Raw genomic sequence first — 25,045 nt, 5'->3', positions numbered from 1 at the left:
TACTTTCGAAAACGACGACGTCTTTATTCTTACATAAATTTCTGTTAAACTTCAGTTCAGACAAATGTATTGATAAAGTAGGTATTCATTATTATATAGTAACAAATCCTAGGTGAGGCGACAGCGGCTGGGAAAAGTCAATATAGATATAAGGCAATTTAAAGATTTTTTTTGTGTTTTAGTTGTATATCGCTTAAAAAGTAAGTAAAAATACTGCCTAAAATGTAGCGTTTTAAAGTATCCTTTTTAATTTAATATTTAAACATACCGTTGGTAACCGTTAGGTTGGTATTGGTAATAAATGGTTGCCAAGTGACATGCCGGGATATAATTTTCCGCAATAATTTAGAAAATACACATAATATGCTTTGGATAGCCTAGTAAATACTCAGAAGGCTTTAATGTACAGTTTCTACAGCCACGTTCTCATGCAGTATCAAAAATTATGCCACGCCGATTTCACGCCGATCACGCCGCCGCCGCCGGTCAAAAAATCATCGGACGCCGCCGCCGATGATTTTGCCATCGGCGCACATCTCTATTAGTAACTGTAATATAATATCATTCATAATGTAGTGAAGTTAATAAAAAGTAACCAACAATTTTTACTTTAATTTCCACCTAATTTCAATGTTAGTCCCCCCACCCCCCCCATCAAATTTGAAATGACGTAATTTATGTATAGCCCCATTGGAGTTAGTCACTAAGTACCTACTGATTTGTTTAGTAACGTAAAGTTTTCAGTTTCATGGATCATCTTTAGTTAGGTTTAAAATGTATTTTTTTTAAATTGGTCTTACAACTGACGCGTTGAGGCCCATGGTTAAAGTAATTGCAGGTTCACTTCACTAAGGCTGAAGATTCCTGTTTAAATTACCGTCCGCACACCGGCTAACGGAAACTTAATTGCGATAAGACAGTTTACATTACCTTCGGGAGACTTCAATTTGTAAAAAATTTGGGTTGCTCTAGATGTTGACTAAATATCCTACAGGGGACCGATTTTTGAATTTCGACCGCTCGTTTTCGTGTATTTCGTTCAATAATATCTCCACTACTAGGCATTTAAATTCTACTAATAGAATTGAAAACGAGTGATCAATACCACTCGATTTCAAATTTGTATCGCTCGTATTTTAAAAATTAGCATTTCTCCGTTTTCCATGAACCCATTTTCGAGTGACGATATCAAGCGATCGAAATTCAAATATCGCTCCCCAGGGTGTCGGGGTTCAGTATGGTATGGATCAAACGAACGCCATTAATAGAGGTCCTTAAGCACTCTACCAATTTGACCCCCAACCCCATCCGCCATGTACCTAACTTCAGCGTAAACAATTGGTTTTCGTTTGTTTCATATTGATCTTTTCGTTTCGCTGTTGTTACAAATTGCCAGTGACCCAATATCTTTTTTTTATTTTATTTATTTTTTCTTTTAATATTTTTTTTAGTCGTTGTCGATGTCAATGTCGTTAAATACGTGGGAGGCAGGGGTAATTTTTTTCACGACACGGACCTATCGCGATGAATGGCGATGATATGAGGTATATGGTATTGCTGGTATGTATAAAATAAACAATAAACAATTTTTATATCACAATCAAAGTCAGTTGCAAACTGCCGCTCGCCGATCTCCTTCGCTGTGCTGACTTCATAATAACTTACTACATAATGTAATACATCAGGATATTTACTTCCGGCTAAAATTGCTAATTAACACTGACTGATAAAGCCGCATTTTGATTTTGATTATCATTTATGATATTGATAACAAAGATAGCGGGAAATCACATGCATTCAGTATCGATTAAGTATTTGTTTAAGACATACAATGAAAACAAGTGTTATTTTGTTAGTGCTTTGTGCGCTGGTGGGGAAATCCATGGGTAAGTCTAGCTTTAGTGATTTTCATTTTTATTAATGTTATTAGACCGTACGTAAATAAATAAATTTAGATAAAAGAAATAAGAAGATTAAATAGTTGTGCTAAAAACATTAAATTTCCTTTATGTTATTTCCTGTATAATAGTTAAGTACTACATACATGTCATACCTAATGTAATATTTTAGTAGGGAGTTTGTATTTAATCTAACTTAGTACCTAGTATTAGTAGGTACCTAATTTACTTAGCTACGACAAATACCTATGTATCTCCTTGGATTTCACGAGCCTATAAATCCCGGTCTTTTGATAGGCTTGCGTGGGGATATATATCCAACACGTCGTAGAAGCCCCTTGGAGAACTTTAATGCCATGTATTTATAACGCCTGCTGGAACCCGTTCACAGGCTCAACAATAGACACCCATGAACCGGCCCCAGCAGCCATTGGGACTATTCAGGCTATTGTGAAAAAGTGAACAGTATACCGGTCTATGGATTGAAGTTTGAGTGGATTATGAGTCTGGGTATTGCAGAGGTCGGACGCCTGCCATAACAAATTTTACACGTTATCGAGGCAATACCTATGTAGAGTAGGTGTTATCAAAACCGGAAAGCTGATTTTTTTACATCATGCACTTCTCTTCGGTTCATTAAGGTTCCGTCACACAGGTGCATTTTCCGACGGGGCGTGAGAGTTTTATATGTAAAAGCGGCGCGTCCCGCTCACGCTCCGCCCGGAAATCGCGCCTGTACGAAGCCTTTATAATTAGCTATGGTCTCTGCAGGTGATCTAAGATGCTACGCTTGCTCGTTCTCATCCGTGGACACTGACCGGTCGTGCGTGGAGGTGACCGAAGACACGCGAACCGTCGAGTGCCCCTACACATACTGTACCATTATGCGGCAGGAGTTCGTGGTAAGAGGATAGTTGCTATTCTATTGTTCTAGGCGTTTCCGTAAATCCTATACCTTTACGAGCAATTCTGGGTCTTAAAACTGGTACCATTTACTTTTTTTTCGAAAAACCAACTTTTGGGTTATTTAGACTCAGAATCACTAGTACTATTGAATGAGACAAAGAAAAAAGTGCCCCCAGTATTTCATACAAATTTTGGGTGTCAGTTTTGTAACGGTCCATCTCCATATAAAATGTATGCATGTGATAATGCGTTACAAAACTATAATTTTTTGGGACACATTTTTTCTTTTTAAATCGATAGTCTTCGTGATTCTGAGAATAAACATAAATGACGCAAAAACATTTTCCTTCCTTCCGACATCCGATATCGGATCGGACAATGTAAAAAACACTCAATTGTGTTTGGGCAACTTTGGGGTTGTTAGAATTGTATAAGTTGCCTGTGGAAACAAAAGTACAGTCAGTCAGCGATACAAGCTTATAAATACCAAAACAAAAATGTTTGCCAACTACATATATACTTACTTTACCAGGATCCTGTAGGAGAGATCGCCAGTTTCATCAGAGGCTGCGAGGAAACCCCTGATTACCTCAACCACGACATTTCCGACACCACATTCCGCACTTATTATCGAGCGTGCACTAACGACCTTTGCAATATAGGTAATTATTATAATGAACACGTACTACCTAATCTAATATCCCCATTAATTAATTAATACAGGGTGTTTGGTACCTACATCGTTTGCCAAATTAAAACGGCAGATAGGTTGTGTCATTTGCTATCTGCTCAATGTCTAGAAAAAAAATTGGCCATGTTTTTTTTACTACTGCTTGAGCAGTAGTTTTGACTTGAGTCAAAATTTGAAATTTACGAAAAACTGCCATAGAACTGAAAAAAAAGGTGCGCAAAATTAAAAATTTCTAGGCCTGGGAAGATAGCAAATGACTCAACCTATTTGCCGTTTTTATTTGGCAAACGATGTACCAAACACCCTGTAGTAGTCGCTACCACTAGGTAAGCAGCCTTAACTGCCTGCCATTGCTAGATTTTTGCAATAGTGTAGCTATAACGGGCGATAAGTAAAAATACTGTAGGCCTAGCACATGGCTGGCGCGACCGTATCTCGCACACGAGATTTACTACATACTATAGGTACTACCCGTCTTTTTCTAACTGTATTACTAAAGAGAGACGGGTAGACTATCTCGCGACATATTACTGTCGCGCCAGTCATGTGCTAGATAGCCCGGCTGGTTTAGAGTAAACTTACCTGGCGGTCTAGCATAAGTTGCGTTCTCGCGCGCGAGTCCATACATGAAGTCGCGCTTAATGTATGGAGTCGCGCGCGAGAACGCAACTCATGCCAGACCGTCAGATCTACGTTTAATTTGTCAATAGGTGATGGAATCCAGTCGGTGGTGGGAGGTAGCCTGTCACCGACGCCGGAATATGTGGGAGACAACCTACTCGTTCCTGGAACTGGCAGCGGAGCTTCGGCTATTCAGATTAGTTTCTTATTGTTATTCGTTCTCTTTGCCATTACTGTTTATATTTAATAATTTAAGTAATAAACAAGAAACAAGTATGCAATCTTTATCCGGACTACGTTTTTTAGTGTTCCGTACAAAACTTTGTTCACGGAACACTTATTTTCATATAAATAGAATCGTGAGTATTATATTCTTTGATAGAATCTTACTCCTTTTAAAAAGTCTTTACTTTAGTCAGTTGAAATTTATATTTATTTTTTAGATAACTAGCCTACATATCATATATCTAACATAAGGGACTCTACAAATTTAATATCACCGATATCCTTGGTGAACAGGTGAAGTTTAGTCATAGTCAAAGAAAAGAGATATCTCTTTCTCGCTTTTACTTATGGGTGCGGCGGCCCTTTAATGCTATCACAGAATGCTATCTACCCACGTTACGGTTTCCATAACAACTAATATGATGCTTAGCTGTAATTTTGTGCAAATCGAATATTTATGAATAAACGCAAGATTTATCACACAACTTAATGAGTGCAGTTGAATAACGAATATTTGTTTTATAAATAGACTCAAGCATGTGCAGACTTCGGAACGTATCACGAGATTTTGACAGATTCCGTAGCGTAAAATGTCATTCAAAGTGATATAGGTTATGTTGTCTATATTTTATATAAAATGTAATTAGTAACATAAATTAGTAGTGCTGGTGGCGTAAAACACAATATGACCACTTCACCCACCAAAACCAAACAGAAGCTGTCGTTACGGAAACGGTTGTTCGTTAAAAAGTCACCCAAAGTTGGCTGCTATGTCGATACAGATTCCAATGATGAGTTTTCACAGTCGACGTCTCGTCCGATTTCCCCGGCCGACCCGTTCCTTGCTCATAGTCAGTTACAAGTCAATACGAGCCTGGAGTCTATCGATAACCACAAGAATGCCTCGGAGCCCTTTAGCAACAACACTAGCCAGGGCAGTGATCACAAGGACGACGATACCGATCCTCAGTGCTGTAAAACATTCTTCAGAAGATCTCGGCCGAGGAGTCTAGTAGAAGCACAATCGAAACCTGACACCAATTCTAGACCATCCAGCCCGGTCACTAGTAATAGTTATAGTGAAAACTCACAAACCAAGTCTGAAGAAATACCCAAAGTTACTGTTAAGTTTCCAAAGAATGACGATCCTCGAAAGTACTTTGAACATTCAGGGTCCTTTGAAGGTATAAAACCAAAGAGTAAACTGTTTGTCAAGAGATTATCAGCTGATCATTTAATATCTAATGACACCAAACCACTGTTTCATACATCATCTCCTGAAAGTGATAGAAGCAGTTCTTTAGATCGCAAAAGAAGGTAAGTTATTTTTTTTTGTATTAAGTCATCGGCTAAAACCTTGGTGGCAGGATGCCAGGAAAACAAACAATAAAATTAATCAAATTTGAATTAATTGATTAAGAATTATCATTCTGACAAATAAAAAATTAAGTGCGCCCCCTAAAGGATAGAGGGTTAATGCAATCAGGAGGATCATCTAACACACTCACTGCGGCACCTGATACAAGGTATTGGTAATTACAATTTACTCTAATTGGCACAGCGAATGTGTCAAAAAATCATTTGTTCAAAAGCTATATTTTCTTGTATTCACTGCTTTTTTCACCTGTATCTCGTAATAACTTAATTAACCTGATAAATAATGCAGACCTGATTCAAGGTGTGCATTTCTTTGGTTAATTTAGAATTATATTTATTAAGTTTGATTTGTGTAGTTCCCAGCAAAAAGTCCCACTTTGTTGCTTGCCATAAGGATGCTTTGACAGATTATTTGTATAAGGATACAAGCAAATCTCGTCCTTAATGGTAGGTGACAATGTGGGACCTTTGACAAGACCTTGACACATTTAATGTCCTAAATTTAGAGGGCAGTGTTTTATGTCAGGTTTAACAACAAATTTTTTGATGCTTCCTTTCATTAAATGTAAACTAATAACTGGTAAAGTATGTGGTGTGCGCTGTAAAAATACTTACATCATAACTTTCCGTACAGGACAAAGTCAACAATAACCAGATCTCATTCCCGTGCGGGTAGCACAGACAGCTTGGTTCGCAACTCTCTGCTCGCTGCTCAGGTGCTTCGGCTCATTCCCACTCAGGAGGCGAGGGAGAGGTTGTGTCTATGCCTTATTCTTCATGCTAGCTTTATGTGCTTTATGGTTTTGGAATGCTTTTTATAATCTGTATATTGTCGGGTGACAAGCAAAAGTCACAAAGTACTATCAAAAAATTAAAGTAACAATGCACTTTGTTACACTTGTAACACGGTTTATTGTCCAATAATTTCAATGGTGTTAGTTAGTGACTTTTGCTTGTCACCCGACGATATTGGTTGTGTCTATGTCTGTCAAGCCATTCCCGTCAGTAGAAAAAAGCGGCAAATTTAACGACGATGTGTTTTATGTTTCTGTTATACTATTCATTAGTAGCATGGGTTTTATTTTATCGTAATAATTATTTATTAAAAAAACATTCATAGATCTTTAAAATTCCAAGTCAAATATGTAGACTTCAAATTCGCATGTATATTATTGTTTTGTTTTGTTGAGTTATATTTGAATTCTAACTAGAAACTAATAAAAATTTGTAAACTGAAAGGACACTCGACCGGCGGCGATCAGCTGGGCGTTCGCGGCGTCCATTTCAACAAATACAAGCATATGCGATTGGCCTCAGTACACGCTAGACAACTCCCTTGAACGCTCGACGCTAGTCGTCGAACGCACCTCTGGTCGCTCGCTACCGAGGCCTCACACTATATTATTAATACATATTTCTTATTTCACTACATAATGTTTTTCAGGAATTATTTGTATGGGCGACTAGCATCCCACTCCCTACTGGGTGCTGCTGAGTTGGAACACGTCTTTCCAGAAAGGGAGGTGAAAATATTCGTGGGAACATGGAATATGAATGGCCAAGCTCCACCCAAGTATGATATTCAGAGATTCTATAAAGTCATTTAAGTTGCTTGAAATGGCAGTGTTAATTTTTTTTTAATAATTAGTAATATTCTTGTACTATTCAGAATGATTACCTTTTCTCTAGACTATTTTGTCTTCACGAAATCACAGTGCAACAGTGGTCTGACGGCTTGTGACGTGTACCGTGCTACTAATAATGCTAACAGCGATGTGCTCGCGACCCCCCGCCTCTCCTCGTCGAACGACTGTAGATACTGTGACGAAACTGTGTAGTGATTTCATCAAATCAGTTCTTGAGAGGAAATCACAATCCAACGGTGTCTTTTTTTTTTTATTATGAATGGGCTTACTCATGGCCACAGACTAGCCGAGGCGTAGACGTGGCCTACGATGGAGCGAGCTCGCCCAGAAGGTGCCTGTTCACTCTTGATTTGAAGGTTGCCGGGTTATAAGAACACGGAAATATAGACGCCGGTAAGGAATTCCATTCCTTGGCAGTGCGCATAAGGAAAGTAGAAGCAAAGCGCTTCGTGCGAATTGGTGGAATATTTACCATGTAAGGATGGAAACCGGTCGTGCGTCTAAAAGTCCGATGGTAGAATGGGGACGGTGGAATAAGCTCGTGTAGCTCTTGGGCACACTCCCCGAAGTGCAGCCTGTAGAATACCGACAGGCTGGCGACTTTCCGCCGATGGGCCAAAGACTGAAGCTTAGCCGTTAGCTTCTTGTCGCCAATCATCCTCCTGGCTCTGCGCTCCACTGAGTCCAAAGCGGCGAGTTGGTATTTAGCTGAGCCATCCCACAGGTGGCTGCAATACTCCATACACGACCGGACTTGAGCTTTGTAAAGTGTTAGAAGCTGTCCAGGTGTGAAGTATCGCTTCACCTTATTTAGGACGCCCAGCTTTCTGGCCGCAGTTTGTGCTTTAGACTCAATGAAGCTGAGGACTGAACTCAGCTCCATGCCGAGGAGTTCCAGGCTGTCGGCAATAGGTACAGATGCACCCCGGAAAGAAGGAGTCAGGTCGAATGGACTCCGTTTTGCGGAAAATAGACACGTCTGCGTTTTGGAGGCATTGAACGTGACCAGATTGTCATCACCCCACTGGGAAACGAGACTAAGGGTCAAGTTCATTCGCTCAACCATGGCCTCTCTCTGTGAACGTATATCCTCCCTGCTGTCCCCTGCACTAGCCAAATATCTCTCAACAACCGTACTGTCATCTGCATAACCTACAATGTTGGGTTGCAGCATGTCGTTAATGTGGAGCAGGAAAAGGGTTGCGGAGAGAACAGACCCCTGAGGAACACCGGCGTCGATGGCCATGAGGTCCGAAGAGCAGCCATCAATAAATACTCTGATCGACCGTTCACTCAAGAAATCAGATAGCCAGCTACAAAAGTCAGCAGGGATGCCGTGACAGACGCCTTTTAAACATCTGTATTGGCTGCAGTGACTTTCAGAAATAAAATGATTGAACAATTGTTAAGCGACATTTTCTAATTTCAGAGAACTAGCCGACTTTATTTTCCCGAACCAAGTGAAACACGTGCCAGACATATTCGCCATCGGCACTCAGGAGTCATATTCGGAGAGGACAGAGTGGGAAATTACCATTCAGGAAGTCTTAGGACCGTCACATTTGCTCCTTCACTCTTATTATTTAGGTAAGATACTTTAAACACACGTTTATATGTACATTAAAACGTTTTTTTTAAGTCAGTTTATTTCATATTGTATTCGTTTTACTTTTTAATATTCATATTCATATTCAATTCTTTATTGCAGATAACAGATGATCCATATTACACTAAAATAATTAAAATTACGTACACAATAATAAAACAATAAATAGGTACACTTAAAAATGATTAAAATAATAAAATTAAAAATTAAAGTATTCAGTCTTACACAAAAAATTAAAATAAAAGGTACATTTTGGAATTACAAACACAAAATAAATAATAATAATAATAATAGGCCCCCAGGGCAGCTTGTGGCGAGCTGAATGGGAAGTGACGTCCCTTGGGTCCCATACCCCCGAGAGTCGGTCAGGCCCCTCTCTCCGGCTTGCCTTCATTGGCCGGCTGGAGTGAACACTGAGCAGGGGCCGCAGGACTCTCACCTCTGGCTTGCCTTAACCGGCCGTCCAGAGTGGGGTGTCAGAGCTATATGCTCGCAGGGTGGAAGTGAAACATGCCTAAGACGCGAGTTGGCACAGTGGCTGCTTACAGCCACTGGGTAGAAAGCGGTGCACACCTCTCCACACCCTGAGCCGCTCACGCGATGTTGTCCCCTTGTCGCTCCGTGCGAGCGGCCGTTTTCGGGGACCCATGTTGTGAGTTGGCGAGTCACCACCTGGCCCATTTTTTCATGTTTTTTAACATATGAGCAGGGCAGGTGCCATAGTCTCCTCCATAGTCCCAGTTACTAGCCCACTAACAACTCAACGTAATAGCCCGGTTTCTTTTTGTACCTTTTCTTGCAATAGTCCTACACTAACCGGGGCTTGTCCTTGGGTGCACTACTATAGTGCAAACAGGGATAATCGTCGGTTGGTGTCACATTACATTTAGAGTAAATTGTCTTATTACAAGGGGCCTCTACGTGTTGGCTTCGGCCCCACGCACGCCTTCCAAATGCCCGGGACCCCATGGTCCCGAGAATTTGTAAAAGACAGACATAATAATAGTTAAAATTCAGTCAATTATTTACATGCAAACTATTCCAGTGTCTCGCTATGGGGGAGTCCAAACAGCTAGCGATCACACTCAGAATGCCGTTGTTACTCCCACGCACACGGCGCATGATGGAGGCGACCCGCTTTCGAACAATGGCATGGAAGCCGCACATTAATAACAGCACAGAATAAATAATAGTACTAGGTACAGAAAACTCACTCTCTAACAAAACGCGTCTGTCACGATCAGCACAGATATGGTCGCTAGGTGGCGACAGCGCCACGCGCGGCTTATAGCAAACCCCAAAATTGGGGTCGAACGGATGTACTTTTAGCTACCTGTATTAAAGCGACGAAATCGCGGAGTGAGCCACGCCTGATAACAGTTACACTATTGTCATGTAGGTACAGAATTTGAATAAATCTCTTCAAGTTTTAAGAACTAACCTTTGAGTAGTTGGACAACCCGATACAAACATATTTACAAACTCGGGAATGTGTCTAAGGAGCATTCCACGGGCTGTCCCGTACAAACGCATTTAATTTCCTGTGTTGCGACTTTTTTTTCGGCATTTAAAGTAGCCAAGTATTTTTCTGTCCATAATTTTGTCCATTTGTCATAGAAAAGGAAACTCTTGTACTTGCAAATCTTCAGAAAATCGCGTTTGTACGGGACAAATGGTAGACAATTTCATGGAATGCTCCCTAATCTAAATGAAAAAACAATTATCACACTTGATCCCATCATAAACACATTAATCATCATTTGTACCAATGTGCACCTTATTGCAAACACTTAAGGTTCACCAATGATCAGTAATAGTGTCGCTGTTAGTACTTACTCTCTAGGCGAAAGAGATAATATATTCTTAGTCTCTGTTTGGCAACAATGAGATGCCTAATGACACGTCACAACTCACATCCATCAATAGACACACAAATGTCATTTAAGTAAAATAAACTTTTCTCAAACATGCAATGAAATATTGATGTTATGTTCCTTATAATAGGCTGCGAAGTATGACGTTTCAGGTGCGGCTAGGACAAAAGGTCGTTAATGGAATTTCATACACATCTTGCAGGCCTAGGCCGGCAAAGTCCTCTTTTTTAATTTTCATTTCACAGATATTTGTGACACAGCATCGTGGCATCCATCCATTAAAAAAAAACTAGAGGCAGTATTTGCTTTATGGTTCGTAATGACACTCTGCCACTACGCATATAAAAAAAAAAAACAAAAAACAATGTTTGCTATAATTTGCAGTTTTATTTGTATAAAATCAACATGAACTTAAGAAATAATACATTCTATAATTTAATAATTTTAAATTATAAATTTAACTACACAAATAAAAACATTTAAAATATTTCATCTAAACGTTAGCGGTAAAAAGGTCTACTCAAACACGCGTAGTTATATTTTTTAAATTGTTATGGAGGTAAAGTTGAAAAATATTCATTCTGTTTTATTGGATTTATGGTGCGTTGTTGATTTTTTTATTTTAATATGAGTTCCGACGAAATAATAAAATTAATATTAATTGTAATCGTACATAGGTGTTGGAATTGGCAGCGTAAGCAGAATTGATTTTAAATAACTTGCTGCCTCTGCCGCCAAGTCAAAGACGAAGTATGTATATTAGAGATGCACCGGATATCCGGTTACTATCCGGTATCCGGCCTATCCGGCCATTATTTACTATCCGGCCGGATACCGGATAGTAATATTGCTTGATTTCGGAGTAAACAAATTGGATTTAAGAAACAGACACGGTCATAATCGTAAATAAAATAAATAAATAAATATTCTTTATTGCACCAATAACCATACATCTTACATACATGTAAAATTACAAAGAAATCGTACTTGTTTATTATTTTAAAACAATTTAATCATTCCACTGCCTTTTACACGCGCACTCATTTCGAACCTAGAAATGAATCCGCGCGAACGTTTACTAGGAAACAGATCAAACCTGCAGAATGCGCACCTGAAAAACCGAAATGTAGGTATAGTTCCGCCAGCCGAATATCCGGCGGCCGGATACCGGATATTCGGCCAGTGTCCAGGCCGGATATCCGGTATCCGGTATCCGGCCAAACAACTATCCGTTGCATCTCTAATGTATATGGTTGCTTATGGCAATTTTATTATTTGAGAAACTAAGAAAAATGGCTCACAGTTTATTAGAAACAGTTTTGTGGCATATTTTAAATGAATGTAACTACAAATTCGTCAACACTGTGGAAATTATATTTATTTACTCCATGCATAAAGCAACGATGTATGTGAAACATGATATCAACATGAAAGACTATGTAAACTTATGTGACGAAAACGACAGTCCGACGGATACAAGGCGAAAAAATCAAAGATACATGAAAATATACGGGTAGTAAAAATACACGACTCGTGTAAAACATACGCGTGATAATGATACAGGTACGTGTTGGTTATATTTTGGGTGTAGTTTACTTTTAGTTTTTTCTATAAGTAAAACTTGGGTTTCGTGGATTTTTTATTTTATTTATTTCATTGCATGTTTGAGAAAAGCACTATACATACCTCGGCGGGAAATGGGGTTGCCCGCGCTCAGACCTATCCGGCCTCGCTTCGCTCGGCCGTCTATATGTCTTCGGCCGGCAACCCCTTTCGTCCCGGCCTCTGTAGTAATGTACTATTATAACCTTAGTAAGTATAAGGTCTATAAAGGCAAGGTGGTCGATCAATGTGCAATAAGATAACATTTTATTCGCAAACATCAAGCTTTATGCAATGCCCTATAGGCATATAATAATGAAAAATATTTGTTTTGTTTTATGTAGCTTTGGTCCTTTAGTAGTCAATTTTCTCATGTTTTCATTATCGGTCAGGTCGGTTCAGTTTTAATTATCGGTCTCTTTAGCGCGTTCGTTACAACAAACCCAATTAACCAAGTTAATTAAAGCAAGACCGACTGATTAAGAACCGCTCAGTTAATGTGATTTACGTTTCTTCGAATAGAATGTCCGATTAGATTATTCTCTTAGATATTCCGAATTTAAAACCGATACGAAGTAAACCCGAACCAAAGAAATAGGTGTCGCTGGGAAGTATTTTTTTTATTGAATCATCATAGCTACTTAATGCGCTCTGACGTCAGCAACGGAATGCGATCTGATTGCATGGCGATGGGCGGCTGTGAGAAACGAATGCCTGAGGTTCTGTGAGGTGATGGATGCTAGGCCTTCGAGTGTAACCTAACGTTTGTTGTCCGTGTGTGAAATTTAATGTAAATTGTATCAATTGTTATATGTTGTTACGTGTAGTGTTAGTTTTACTGTAATGTCGTGTAAACGTATTTATAAAAAAAAATATGATGTTGAGTAGATAGTGTTTCACCTTTTATGAATAGCCGATTAATAAATGGGTTTTTCATTTTATTCATGGACCGAAAACTCTTTTAGACAACTAAAGCCTAACCAAACCGCCATTCTAAAAATTTGATTTTCTAAAATTAGTCTGTGCAGAAATAAGTGGTGTGGAAATTCATTGACATGAAAAAAATAATTAAAATTATTTTTTTCTTTTCACAGGAACAATTCACTTAACAGTGTTCATCAGAAGGGATCTAATATGGTTCTGCTCGCTACCTGAAGACGCCAGCCTGTCTGTTCGGCCGGGTACTGCCTTCCGGACAAAAGGCGCTGTGGCCATATCTTTCGCACTGTTCGGTTCGACCTTTCTCTTCGTCACCGCGCACTTGACCGCGCACCAGGAGAAGGTCAAAGAGAGAGTATCGGATATCAAGAGAATAATTAGGGCTATCGATTTACCAAAGAATTTGCCGTGCAGACATAAAAGTAAAGGTATGGTGTTCATAGAAACTGTGTAAGCATATACAGGCTGCCTAAAACATAACTAAATTCCCGCTGCCAGGGAGGTTTTGGGATTATACTGAGCAAGTTTTACTATGGGACCAACCCAGATATCACGAAAAAGAAATTTGGCTGCTCCATACATTTTGGCTAGTCCATTTTCTATGGGAGGGTAAATTATTTTTTCGCGAAATCGGTGTTGGTCCCATAGTAAAAGTTGCTCAGTGCAACGGCAACGGGAATGCAGTTATTTTAGCCACCGTGTAGATACAATTATAAGGTTGATGAATGACATGATTTGTTTATATTATTCGTTCTATACGCCGTGTAATATCATTGAAAACGTAAACCTCCATACTCGTTATTTTTCAGATGTGACAAACAACTTTGATTACGTTTTCTGGTGCGGTGATCTAAATTTTCGGCTGGGTGAACCGAGAACTGCTGTTTTACGGTGGATAGAGCAGACTGAAGTAAGTAGTGATACACCAACTGCGGATTTGACCGATAAGCCGACTAATTGGCTCTCGGATACCCGATTCTAGTTAAAGCAAATCGGAATAGTGGCGTTATTATTTTACTAATCGTTAACTACAAATGACGCGAGATCCGATCCTAACAAGTCGACGAATAATCGGTAGTTACTCTGGGACATTGCTAGATTCCTTTATACCTACCGACATCCAAAAAAAAACATTTCACCGTTAAAATTACCTGTAAGTTACCACAAATTACATAACTATATTGATTCCTCAAGCAACAATTAATGATTTAACCAGCGCTATATGAACGTGTTTCGTTTTAGCAAAAAGAATAGATAGTATAGAGGGGTCCTGTCATTGTAAATTTTGTAGTCACAGTAAATTTACTGCCATCTATCGACACAACACTAAAACTCAAAATGAAAACGTATAAAATTATCAAAAAATGTATATATAAGAATAAATGATTTTATTATTTTTATATCATTTTGATCCATGTTCATTCACTGATATCTATATGTTAAAATTGTTAAATATGAACGCCATCTAGCCGAGCATAGGCTAAAGGTGGGTGCGCCATCTATCTGAGAATGACTTTTTCTTGATTTCCGAGGCACGTTTTTTCCTTAGACTTTATTCATCTTAGCGCCACTTGCACCATCCCACTAACCCGGTGTTAAGCGGTTAAGCCGTAAACCCAGTGTCAAATTGTACTAGTAGCCATGGTAAATCCAGGTTTAACCGGTTAACCCCGGGTTAGGGGATGGTGCAAGTGCGAAGTTTATACGAAGTTACATATGTCTTTGGTTTTAGTTTCCGCTGCCTCATCACCTGCCGCACGGGCTGCTGCACGCGGACCAGCTGACGGCCGTGCTGGAAGACGGCGCGGCCTTCAGGGACTTCCGAGAAGCGCCCATCACCTTCCCGCCCACGTATAAGGTACACAATATAGCCAAAATACACACACACACACACACACACAGACACACACACACACACACACACACACACACACACACACACACACACACAACACACACACAACAAATAAAAATAAAAAATATACACAACGCGTAAGGGTCGTCCAGAAATTATGTGATCGTTTAGACTTAGAGGAGGGGTGGGTGGGGGTAAGAAAAATATCACGAACGATCACGATGGTGGAGCCCCCTCCCCTCTGACCCCCCGGTCAGAAATGATATCACGTGTAATTTTATTTTCAAAGCGGGGAAGACAAAAGCATCATTATTATTCCAAAATAGGCCAAATATGATTACATGATTTCTGGACGACCCCATACAGTCATCATAATCCCGGTGCAAAGGCCGTGCAAAGATGCCACGGCTCATAGGAGCCTAGGATTCGCTTGGCAACAATTCTCTCGAGAATTGGCGTTTTCACGAAAGCGACTGCCATCTGATATTCCAACTCAGGAAAACTACGCCTTGTTGGGATTAGTCCGGTTTCCTCACGATGTTTTCCTTCACCGTAAAGCAACAGCAAAGTATCAAATGATATTTCGTACATAAGTTTCGAAAAACTCATTGGTACGAGCCCGGGTTTGAACCCGCAACCTCCTGATTGAAAGTCGCACGCTCTTACTGCTAGGCCACCAACGCTTTTTACAACGCAACATACAGTAATATCCAGTACTTGTTTTATATGAAACGCGATATAGTAAAAAAAGTCAGACTTCTAACTTATTCTGAATACAATTTTACCCAGTACACTTATATGGTTGTATCACAGAGCTAGGGCAGGATTTCGTTAAGTCTAGCAGAGAAACAGTCGGCGATAGAAGTGGAACTCTCATTGTGAAGCCGGACACATTTTACGATAGTTTAATTTATACATAATCCCTTGATTCATTCGGTTTGAAACTTTGAATATGCTAGCAAAGAAAAGCCTTCAAATTTTTAAGGGTGAATTCGAATTTTGAACATCTTTGCCGGCTCAATATCGCGTCTCCAAGGGAAATTGAGACAAACATCTTAATTTTTTGCAGTACGATCCGGGCAGTCAGCAATTCGACACTTCAAGCAAACAGCGCGCTCCGGCCTACACCGATAGGATACTCTTCAAGGCCCGGACTATGACAGGGAACTCCTCGGCCTTCTCAGGTGAATATTTACCGGTTATACACTTTCCTAGTTTCTATTGCTATGTTTACACCACGCATACACATACCTAGTCCTTAACCGTCTAGCCCAGCGGTCGGCAACCTTTTAGCAGCCAAGGGCCACATAGTAGTTAACGAAGATGACGCGGGCCGCACTTTGGTAATATTTGTGACTTTAGCAGACATTGTCGTTCGTCAGTATTACAAACAAAATAGCCAGGGCGGCTCGCGGGCCGCAAGCGAGAGGTCGGCGGGCCGCATGCGGCCCGTGGGCCGCGGGTTGCCGACCGCTGGTCACTCTAGCCCAATGAAACTAACCTAGCAGTTCAAACCCTTTTGTACAGTGGTAGACTTGTTCCCAGCCTTAGGACTCTTAAATTTCTATCTGTCTCTTCTCTACACCCGAATACCTTTCTTTCTGCCTAAACCCTTCCTTTCTTTCCTTACACTACTAATTTTTAAATTGACGGGCTCCAGTGATTTCAGGTCTACGCCGTCTGAGCGCAGTCCCAGTGCAGTCGGGGTTGAAGTGTGAACTATACAACTCTGTGCAGTCGATATGCACCAGCGACCATAAGCCGGTGTGGGGCTTGTTCTCGGCAGCGCTCCGCCCTGGCACTGACGTGTGAGTACAAACTATACCTTATAGCTACGACATAAGGTTCACAATGACAGCCCCCGTGCAGTCAGGATGAAGTGCAAGTTATATGTTACATGTTAAGTACGCAATATGTCAGAACGGTTCACCGCAAAATAACACTCATCACATTTGCTCGTAAAAGGTACATGGACTGTATTTTATGTGCTAGCAAAGAGTTGTATGTAGAAATTGTTGAAACTCTATGGAAAAAGTTGGTTTCCTAACCTAACAGCTGACCCTAACAGATGTCCCTGAACGGCGCGGCGTCATATGTTTTCTGGTACCTAAAATAGTTTGTCAAACTTCAACATAATTACGGAGCCGCACAGTGCCATTCTACATCAGACAATTTCACTACCTGTTTTTTCTTACACTTTACACCTCTCGTTGCTCTTTGCGTTGTTGTATTTGCTTTTCCAAACACCAAAAGTTGCAATATAAATCCCTAAATTCCAGGGTACCCCTAGCAGCAGGGCTGTTCAACCGCGAGGTGTACCTCGAGGGCATCAAGCGTAGGCGCGCTGTTCTCGACCACGCGCCGGGCACGTCCGCCGTCTGCGCCATACAATAACCCAGCCACATAATTGCTTTACTAAAATAGACCTCCGGTACGACGCTCACATGTAGTGCATAATTATTTTCCATCGTTTCTTCACGGAAACTTACGCACGAGTCTTTCTATTTCAGTCAGTCTCTGTACAAAAAGTATTGAGGTTGACTGAAGTAGCATGACAAATACGAACGTTTCCGAGAATATCCGATGGAAAAAAATTATACACTACATCCTGTAGGTGCTTATATTGAACCACATATTCCGGCTACGCATCTGTGATAGGGCTAAGTGAAGGGAGTTTTTCGGCTCGGACCATCGACAGAGCCATTGTATTTGGTGGACTACAAAAAGCGTGCTAAACATACTTAATGGAAGACACCAAACCCTTAGACAAAGCACGTTGTAAAACCGACTTTATTAATATGCATCAAAATCCAATTTATACAAATGAGTTGTATGCCGTGTAGGAAGATTGAACGGCCGGATTAAGATTACGCCAGACCTGGACAGACCTTTGTGATTCAAGTAAGCATTTGAAATGCAGTTTAGCGTAACAATGTAAGTCTAAACTGTAATTGTTGATTCGGACACTATTTTAATAAGGCAATTATTGTTAGAATATTTTCTGAAACTTTTTGTTACGGGGCTAAGTATGTTTCGAATGTCTTATATCAGTATTTTATACAAGGTGACACATTTGGGTTTATGTTTGTTTAGTTAATATTGTAACAAATGTCTCTAATGTCTGTCATTCTGTCATAACGATGGTTATTTTCTTTTGAAATTAAGACGAAACAGGAGTTAAATATTTTAGGTAAATATACCCGTCTCGCTAACGGAAGCGGCTCCTAAAACTAGTGCGATAAAGACAAGGCGAAAAATCCTGCGTAAAAATCTCAAAAATCGAATTTTCGTACTCGACTGTTTCCTCCTCCAAAACTTAACCAATCGTAACCAAATTTGGAAATCTAAAAAATTATGAAATTATCTGTGTCGAACCGTTTTGCTTTTTTGGCTAATTGATATCAGTTTTGAATACTACGCCTCTTATTGCGGCATAGTCAATGAGGCCATTTTAGCCATTTTTGAAGGCTACTAGCGCATTAAAAAACAAAAATATCAAAAAAAGCAAAAGGGTCCGACTCAGATATTGACAATATTAATCTGTGTTGAAAAAATCATTGCTCTAGCATCAAAACCCACGGAGGAAACAGTCGAGTACGTTTGTATGGAGAAATGACCACTCCTGTTGGCTCTTAAGCTTAATGCACAATTACGCATTGTAGATATGCACAAATTATTAGTCGTATCACGGTCCTTTGCTATTTAAATACTTCAAATATTCTATTTATATACACTCGGGACCAAAAAATCGACTCATGTCGCATTTTTTAGTTTTTATCGTGTTTTTTGAAAACGGTTAATATTTTAGTAAAAGTGAGATTGCAATATTATATGTAGTTTATTTATTAAGCTATCAAAAACATTAATAACCCATAACGTCGGTTAGGTAATTTTCAGGTAATTGTTATTTTTGTAGAAAATGAGATTTTACCTGCTTTGATTACGCACGAGTTGAGCCCCTTTAACCCTTTATAAGGCATATGGGTGTCAGGAATTATGCAAAATTGAACTCTATCACTTTGAAATAAAATTCAAAATCAGTTGGGAAATATATTCCCTCTGCCTTATAAAGGCTTAAGAGCCATTAAACTTAGCCATAATAAGACTTAAACTTAGCTGTTCAGCAACTTCACGCTGCTTAAGGCCTTGATTCAGCAAGACGATGACTTGGCTGGCTTCAGTTTCTGTGATGTCCATTTTATCCAGGTGATTCCAGTGAATAATTGCGTGAGATATGCACAGGTCAACTTCTGATAAGCGAATGATAAGAAATAACCGGTTAATTCGGTTACTATGGCTCTCAAAGGGGCTCAACTCGTGCGTATTCAAAGCAGGTAAAATCTCATTTTTTTTACAAAAATGACAATTACCTGAAAATTACCTGACCGATTTTATGGGTTATTAATGTTTTTGATAGCTTAATAAATAAACAATAATATTGCAATCTCACTTTTACTAAAATATTGACCGTTTTCGAAAAACACGACAAAAACTAAAAAATGCGACTTGAGTCTATTTTTTTGCTCCCGAGTGTAGTATATGTATTATTTTAAATAAAATATAGGACTTACATGAGCTACAAAATCATGGTTCAAAAGAGGTTATTTAGTACAAAGTTTATTTACTTTAAAATATATTTTTAATAAGTTGCTCATTTTACAACGCAATATTTAATTTTTGAATATTATTTATAGTGCACAATCGCACAAATAGGTACAAAATGATTATTTATGTTTACATTATTGTATTACGAATATTATTTCATGTTTTGTTAGCTGGTTAATTGAGATAAGTTGGAATTGAAACACATGATAAAGACAAGAAAGAAGACATTGAAATATATTAATTTTGTTATAAGTATTTAAGTTGTTTAAGCTGTACCAAAAAAAGACATCGTCTAGTCATTGTATTGTTGTGTTGCAAACGAGTACTTAAGTTACACATATTTTTTTAAAGTTGCTTATTTATTTTTGGTTATTAATGGGTTTGTTACGGTATGTTAGAAGTTGGAATTGAAGTGGATCTGACAATCAAGTTAGAGCTATAGAATCCCAATTTTAAAGTATTTCATAGTATTACAAGAATTGCCTGTCCAATATCACTTTTAAAATTATTTGTAATAAGAGACGTGTAACTAAGTTATTTGTTAAAATTCTAATCTTTTCATTTAGGCAGTATACCTAAAGACGTTATTCGAACCGATTCATTTGGCAACGATGCGATGATTTGCAAATGTTCACTTTATACCTAAATTGTAACTGACCACCACAATTCCAAACTCTTACCAACTATGTATATATGTAAAATGGGTCCCATGCCAATGATATGTCATAATGTAGGTATGTACATAAGATGTCCATAAGTCATAAAACCCATTGCTTATTTCTTAATATTACGTTTTAAAAAAGCTGTTTAACGGTTAATATTGATGTTTCCTGTAGAGGTTTTAAGGTGCTTTTTCAGCGACGGAGCGAGGCAAGGACCGAATTCAAATTCTGTCCCTAACAAACAAATAGGTTATATTTAGTAACAACACTATTGTGATGTCTTGCCTCGTCGTTAAAGAAAACAACATTAATAACCGTCCAATCTATTGAACTTTCTTAAGGTTCGGCCACACCGCTGCTCAGAATAGGGTGACGGTACGGAATCCCAGTGACATGCCTCGTGTGAAACTACGATGCGTCAGCGTATTTTATGCAGCGGTGTGGAAAGCATGCGGTAAAATCGTGACGTTTACGGCACGTCACTGCGATTCCGTAGTCACCGTAGGTATTAATGAGCAGCCGTGTGGCCGATATTTTATAATAATACCTATATTTGATTGATTGATTAACCACCAATTTGAATTAAGTAGATTGGATTTGGAGTAGTCTTGCGTTTTAATCCTTGCGATGAGTTAAATATAAAATGAACGCGCTTTATGTATATTTTTTAAGTTATTAACATTATTAAATGTTTCTAATATATTAGCTCTGTGTTGTACATGAAAGTATCTTAGACCTTGAGTTTTAGCTGATACTTTATTTAAAGTGGTTAGTACTGTTAGTAGCCCAGGTAGGAAAGAATGAGCTTGTACTATAAATGTAATATATATGTGTGATGTTTCTGAAACAGTAGCGAGGCTTCGCACCGGAGAGGACCATTGTTGAGAACTTTTACACATTTATGTTGAGATAAAACATAAATGTGTAGTACAAAGGCAACTTATCCCTAAGAGGGATCTCTTCCAGTTAACCCATACCTATAGTTCGTTTTTTTAGCATTAGAAAGAAGGTAAGCGATCTTGACGTCTTTTTATTAAAACTCACCATAGAAAAATAAGTCATAGCAAATATGTTAGAATTATAAATCATATACGATCTTTTACATTATATATCTTGCTTTTATAAGTAGTATATAAACTAATTTATTAAAGCCTTTTTCAATATAAAAAAAAAAGACGTCAAGATTCCTTCCTTCCAATGCTAAAAAAACGAACAATAGAGTAATTATGTTTATAGTCTCATAAAAGGACTCGTTTATTCTTGTAGTTATATCTGTTTGTTGTGTAGTTCATGTACGTATTTATACTAGAATATGGGACGTGCGAAGCCTCGATATTCTCTGCCTTAACACTGTGGAAACAGTACCGTCTGCGAAATGTTAAGAACATTTCAAATCATGTGCTGTGATTTACTCTGGTTTCTAGTCTGATGTCCATTCCAAAGTTCATAGCGACTAAACTACCCCTTAGTTCGTTCTAATTAATCTTGTAGCGTATGGTTCCGAATACCGTGAATGTGCTAAGACCTACCGCTGATAGACTTAACATCATATTGGTAAGGGTCAATTCATAACTGTCAAATATGCGATCTTACGTTATTTTATTATCATACTCCACTATACATTTAACATTTTAAAGCGTACAAAAACACAATTTCATAAGTCAATTTTCAAGTCTTTTTAAAGAAAACGCTAGTACAATCAACAGCAGAAGTTGCTAAGCAGGCCAGGTGTTTATTGGCGACTTTATGGTTAAGAGAATAAGAGCGTGTCGAGGTAATTTTAAACACCTCGCCCGCTTCGCAACTTCTGCTGCTGAATGTACCTACATGTGAGAAGCACTAAGTCTTAGTAGGTACTTACATAAATGCAAACCAGTTTGATATATGTCAAATTATAATTGTTTTTATAGTATATACCTATATGATAAACTACCTTTTATACCTAACTAAAAACTAAAATTTGGGATTTTTATTCGATTCAAAATGTTGAATTGTTATTAGAACAACATCAAAAAGTCATCATTGTAGGTTTGTTACTACCGATTGTTTATATTTTCTAAACCACTAATTTCAATTATTGTGATTTTATTATATAATTAAATAGGTAGGTACATACCTACCTAGGTATTAAAGTTACAGAAGAGAAAATAAATGTTTTAGAGTCAGTTCCTACCCTGGATGAATAAAACAAGAAGACAGTGTCTGTATAAAGTAGTGTGTGTGCGTTTCTCGCACGAGTGTGGAGCGGGCTTAAGCGCTAAACAAAATAGGAGTTATCCGCAGATGGTCTAGAACGCAAAATGGCTAGTGTGTTGTTTTGCCTAAATCGCAATTAGTCTACATCGCAAACGGTCTAGAACGCAAAATGCCCACTTTTTATATCACCACATTTGACATAGGCAGGTTAGGTTCGTTAGGTATCTTCAAATGGCCGAAGGCCAAACAGCAAAGAATAGGAGCCCCGCGGTAGCGGGGCTCCGTCGACATCGCTATAAAGTTAAGATAAAACCGAAAAAATAATTAGGGCATTTTGCGTTCTAGACCGTTTGCGATGTAGACTAATTGCGATTTAGGCAAAACAACACACTAGTCATTTTGCATTCTATACCATCTGCGGATAACCCCAAAATAGATGGATCTGAGGATGGTACTCCATCTGTCCAATATTATGGTCCAATGTGTATTTGACTATTTGCTTGCGCCTCACATTTTGCTTAGCGTGTTATTCCACCTATCCAATTTCTTTGTCGAATGTGTATTGCGTCTCACATTTTGCTTTAATGAGAGAGTGAGATGCTCTGAGATTGGACAAAGAAGTTGGACAGGTGGAACCACCCTGACTTTCATTCAATAGATGGCTCTGCGGTACCCGAACCTGAAGACAGGTCTAAGCTTCGAACAAAATAGATGGATCTGAGACCTAAGCGATTTTGTATAGACGTTTCGATCTTGTTTTATTTGTCCATGGTTCCTATGAGCCGTAAATCGTGACTGTCTAAATAAATCCACCAGTCTTCCATACCTTGTAAAGTGATGTTTGTATGTGAACATAATATTATGCTTGTGCTTACATAGCGTAGCATTATATTATGGTGACGCTTTTTCACACAAGAACAATAATTAAATAGGGTAAAACAAGGCAATACTAACTAATTTCTGATGGTTCTGAAGTAATCAATAATAACTGCTTTGTTTACCTATTACAGCTAGTTTAGGTACGTGCTACGCTCAAAATATATTTTTTGCTTCGTAATAAAATAATTGTTATTAGAAACAGAATAGTGATAGGTATATTAGGGTGTTATTCCACCTGTCCAATTTCTTTGTCCAATGTCAGTGCGTCTCACTCTCTCATTAAAGCAAAATGTGAGACGCAATACACATTGGACAAAGAAATTGGATAGGTGGAATACCACCCTTACTTAGCCGTCGTCAAACTAAAATGCTACTATAGACCGACCGCTTAAATGAGTCCTCGCCTGCGCGGTACGGGGGCGACGGGGTAAGACGACTAAGGGCCAGTTGCACCAACCACAGTTGACAGACTGATCAACGTCAGCCGGCGCGCCCCGGCGCTTTACTATGAAACTTTCCATACATAAAAATTTAGCGAACTCTTTAACGATACGAACAGTTTGGTGCAACCGAACCTAAGGGTGTCGGGGAAGGTGCGAGCGGCAGGCGTACGGCGCCCGCACCTTCCCCGCTACCCTTTGTCGTCCCGCCCCGTCGCCCCCGTACCGCGCAGGCGAGGACTCATTTAAGCGGTCGGTCTATAGTTTTTCAGACGATTCAGTATTTAGTTTGAGGACGGCACAATTTTACTTAGTTTGCACATTATAGTTACTTAATAGCATTTTACACCCCCTAGTTCGATGGAATAGGATGTTTCGATTCAATTATAGCGGGTAATCTGTAATGAACTTAAAAACTTTATTTTTAAGAACTACTAGTACTAGCTACTTTTGATAATGTACAGTTGCCCTCAAAAATCCTTGTAGTTTTTATTACTGATATGACAATCCAACTAGTTTTCGGCGATTTTCGAGGACGACCGTACAACCAACTGCATTATTTTTTTATATGTAGGTAGTAGGGTAATTCGCCAATAACTGGCCACTGTTAGTAATTGGCCACCAAATGAATTCTATTCACCTATAAACAGAATGCATTTTAGTATAAGGTTTCAATAACTGGCCGGCCTTTCAATAACTAGAGCCGCATTATACTAAAATGAATTCTGTTTATAGGAGAATAGAATTCATTTCTAGTTTAGGGCGGTCAGTTACTAAAACCGGCCAGTTACTGGCTTATTACCCTATATACCTTTTGCAGTTGATATTGATACCACCTTAGTTTACAGGCTATTTTGAATGACTGAAATGATCATGTTACTAAGAGTTTTTGATGGTAGTTATAAAAGTAAAAGATGGATCAGAGACTAATAAATTATGAAGATTGTGAATGTCTAGGAAAAATCTGTGGCTTGAAAATAATAGTTAAACAAGACGACTCCCAAGTGGTCGCAGTCGCAGTGC

The 25,045-nt window shown here is 38.9% G+C and overlaps 2 protein-coding genes across 4 annotated transcripts; both read left to right on the top strand.

Moving 5' to 3' along the window:
- Positions 1-1,251: 1,251 nt before the first annotated feature.
- On the top strand, positions 1,252-4,400 carry LOC134667344 (uncharacterized). The gene is made up of 4 exons (XM_063524707.1): positions 1,252-1,886; positions 2,670-2,800; positions 3,337-3,466; positions 4,206-4,400. The coding sequence occupies exons 1-4, from the start codon at positions 1,832-1,834 to the stop codon at positions 4,361-4,363; spliced, it is 474 nt and encodes a 157-aa protein (XP_063380777.1). The 5' UTR covers positions 1,252-1,831; the 3' UTR covers positions 4,364-4,400.
- A 383-nt stretch (positions 4,401-4,783) lies between these two features.
- On the top strand, positions 4,784-23,953 carry LOC134667329 (inositol polyphosphate 5-phosphatase E). Of its 3 annotated transcripts, none has more exons than XM_063524676.1 (10): positions 4,784-5,658; positions 6,353-6,472; positions 7,163-7,291; positions 8,794-8,951; positions 13,541-13,813; positions 14,195-14,295; positions 15,118-15,243; positions 16,310-16,424; positions 16,910-17,048; positions 17,520-23,953. In XM_063524676.1, the coding sequence occupies exons 1-10, from the start codon at positions 5,027-5,029 to the stop codon at positions 17,632-17,634; spliced, it is 1,908 nt and encodes a 635-aa protein (XP_063380746.1). In that variant the 5' UTR covers positions 4,784-5,026; the 3' UTR covers positions 17,635-23,953. The 3 variants fall into 3 exon arrangements, with proteins under 3 accessions (XP_063380746.1, XP_063380745.1, XP_063380747.1); XM_063524675.1 differs by having other exon boundaries at positions 16,901-17,048; XM_063524677.1 differs by lacking the exon at positions 6,353-6,472 and having other exon boundaries at positions 16,901-17,048.
- Positions 23,954-25,045: the final 1,092 nt, after the last annotated feature.

The sequence above is a fragment of the Cydia fagiglandana genome, chromosome 9 (genome assembly GCF_963556715.1).
Source record: "Cydia fagiglandana chromosome 9, ilCydFagi1.1, whole genome shotgun sequence".
In the NCBI taxonomy this organism is placed as follows: domain Eukaryota; kingdom Metazoa; phylum Arthropoda; class Insecta; order Lepidoptera; family Tortricidae; genus Cydia; species Cydia fagiglandana.
The sequence above is the reverse complement of the archived record's forward strand: the minus strand, read 5'-3'. Positions and strand labels throughout refer to the sequence as shown.

Excerpts from the sequence above, each read along its gene's own strand:
- LOC134667344 (XM_063524707.1), top strand. The coding sequence starts at position 1,832 with ATGAAAACAAGTGTTATTTTGTTAGTGCTTTGTGCGCTGGTGGGGAAA. Across the intron at positions 1,887-2,669 it reads GCTGGTGGGGAAATCCATGG|GTGATCTAAGATGCTACGCT; the intron begins GTAAGTCTAGCT and ends TGGTCTCTGCAG. Across the intron at positions 2,801-3,336 it reads TTATGCGGCAGGAGTTCGTG|GATCCTGTAGGAGAGATCGC; the intron begins GTAAGAGGATAG and ends TTACTTTACCAG.
- LOC134667329 (XM_063524675.1), top strand. The coding sequence starts at position 5,027 with ATGACCACTTCACCCACCAAAACCAAACAGAAGCTGTCGTTACGGAAA. Across the intron at positions 6,473-7,162 it reads ACTCAGGAGGCGAGGGAGAG|GAATTATTTGTATGGGCGAC; the intron begins GTTGTGTCTATG and ends AATGTTTTTCAG. Across the intron at positions 13,814-14,194 it reads GTGCAGACATAAAAGTAAAG|ATGTGACAAACAACTTTGAT; the intron begins GTATGGTGTTCA and ends GTTATTTTTCAG.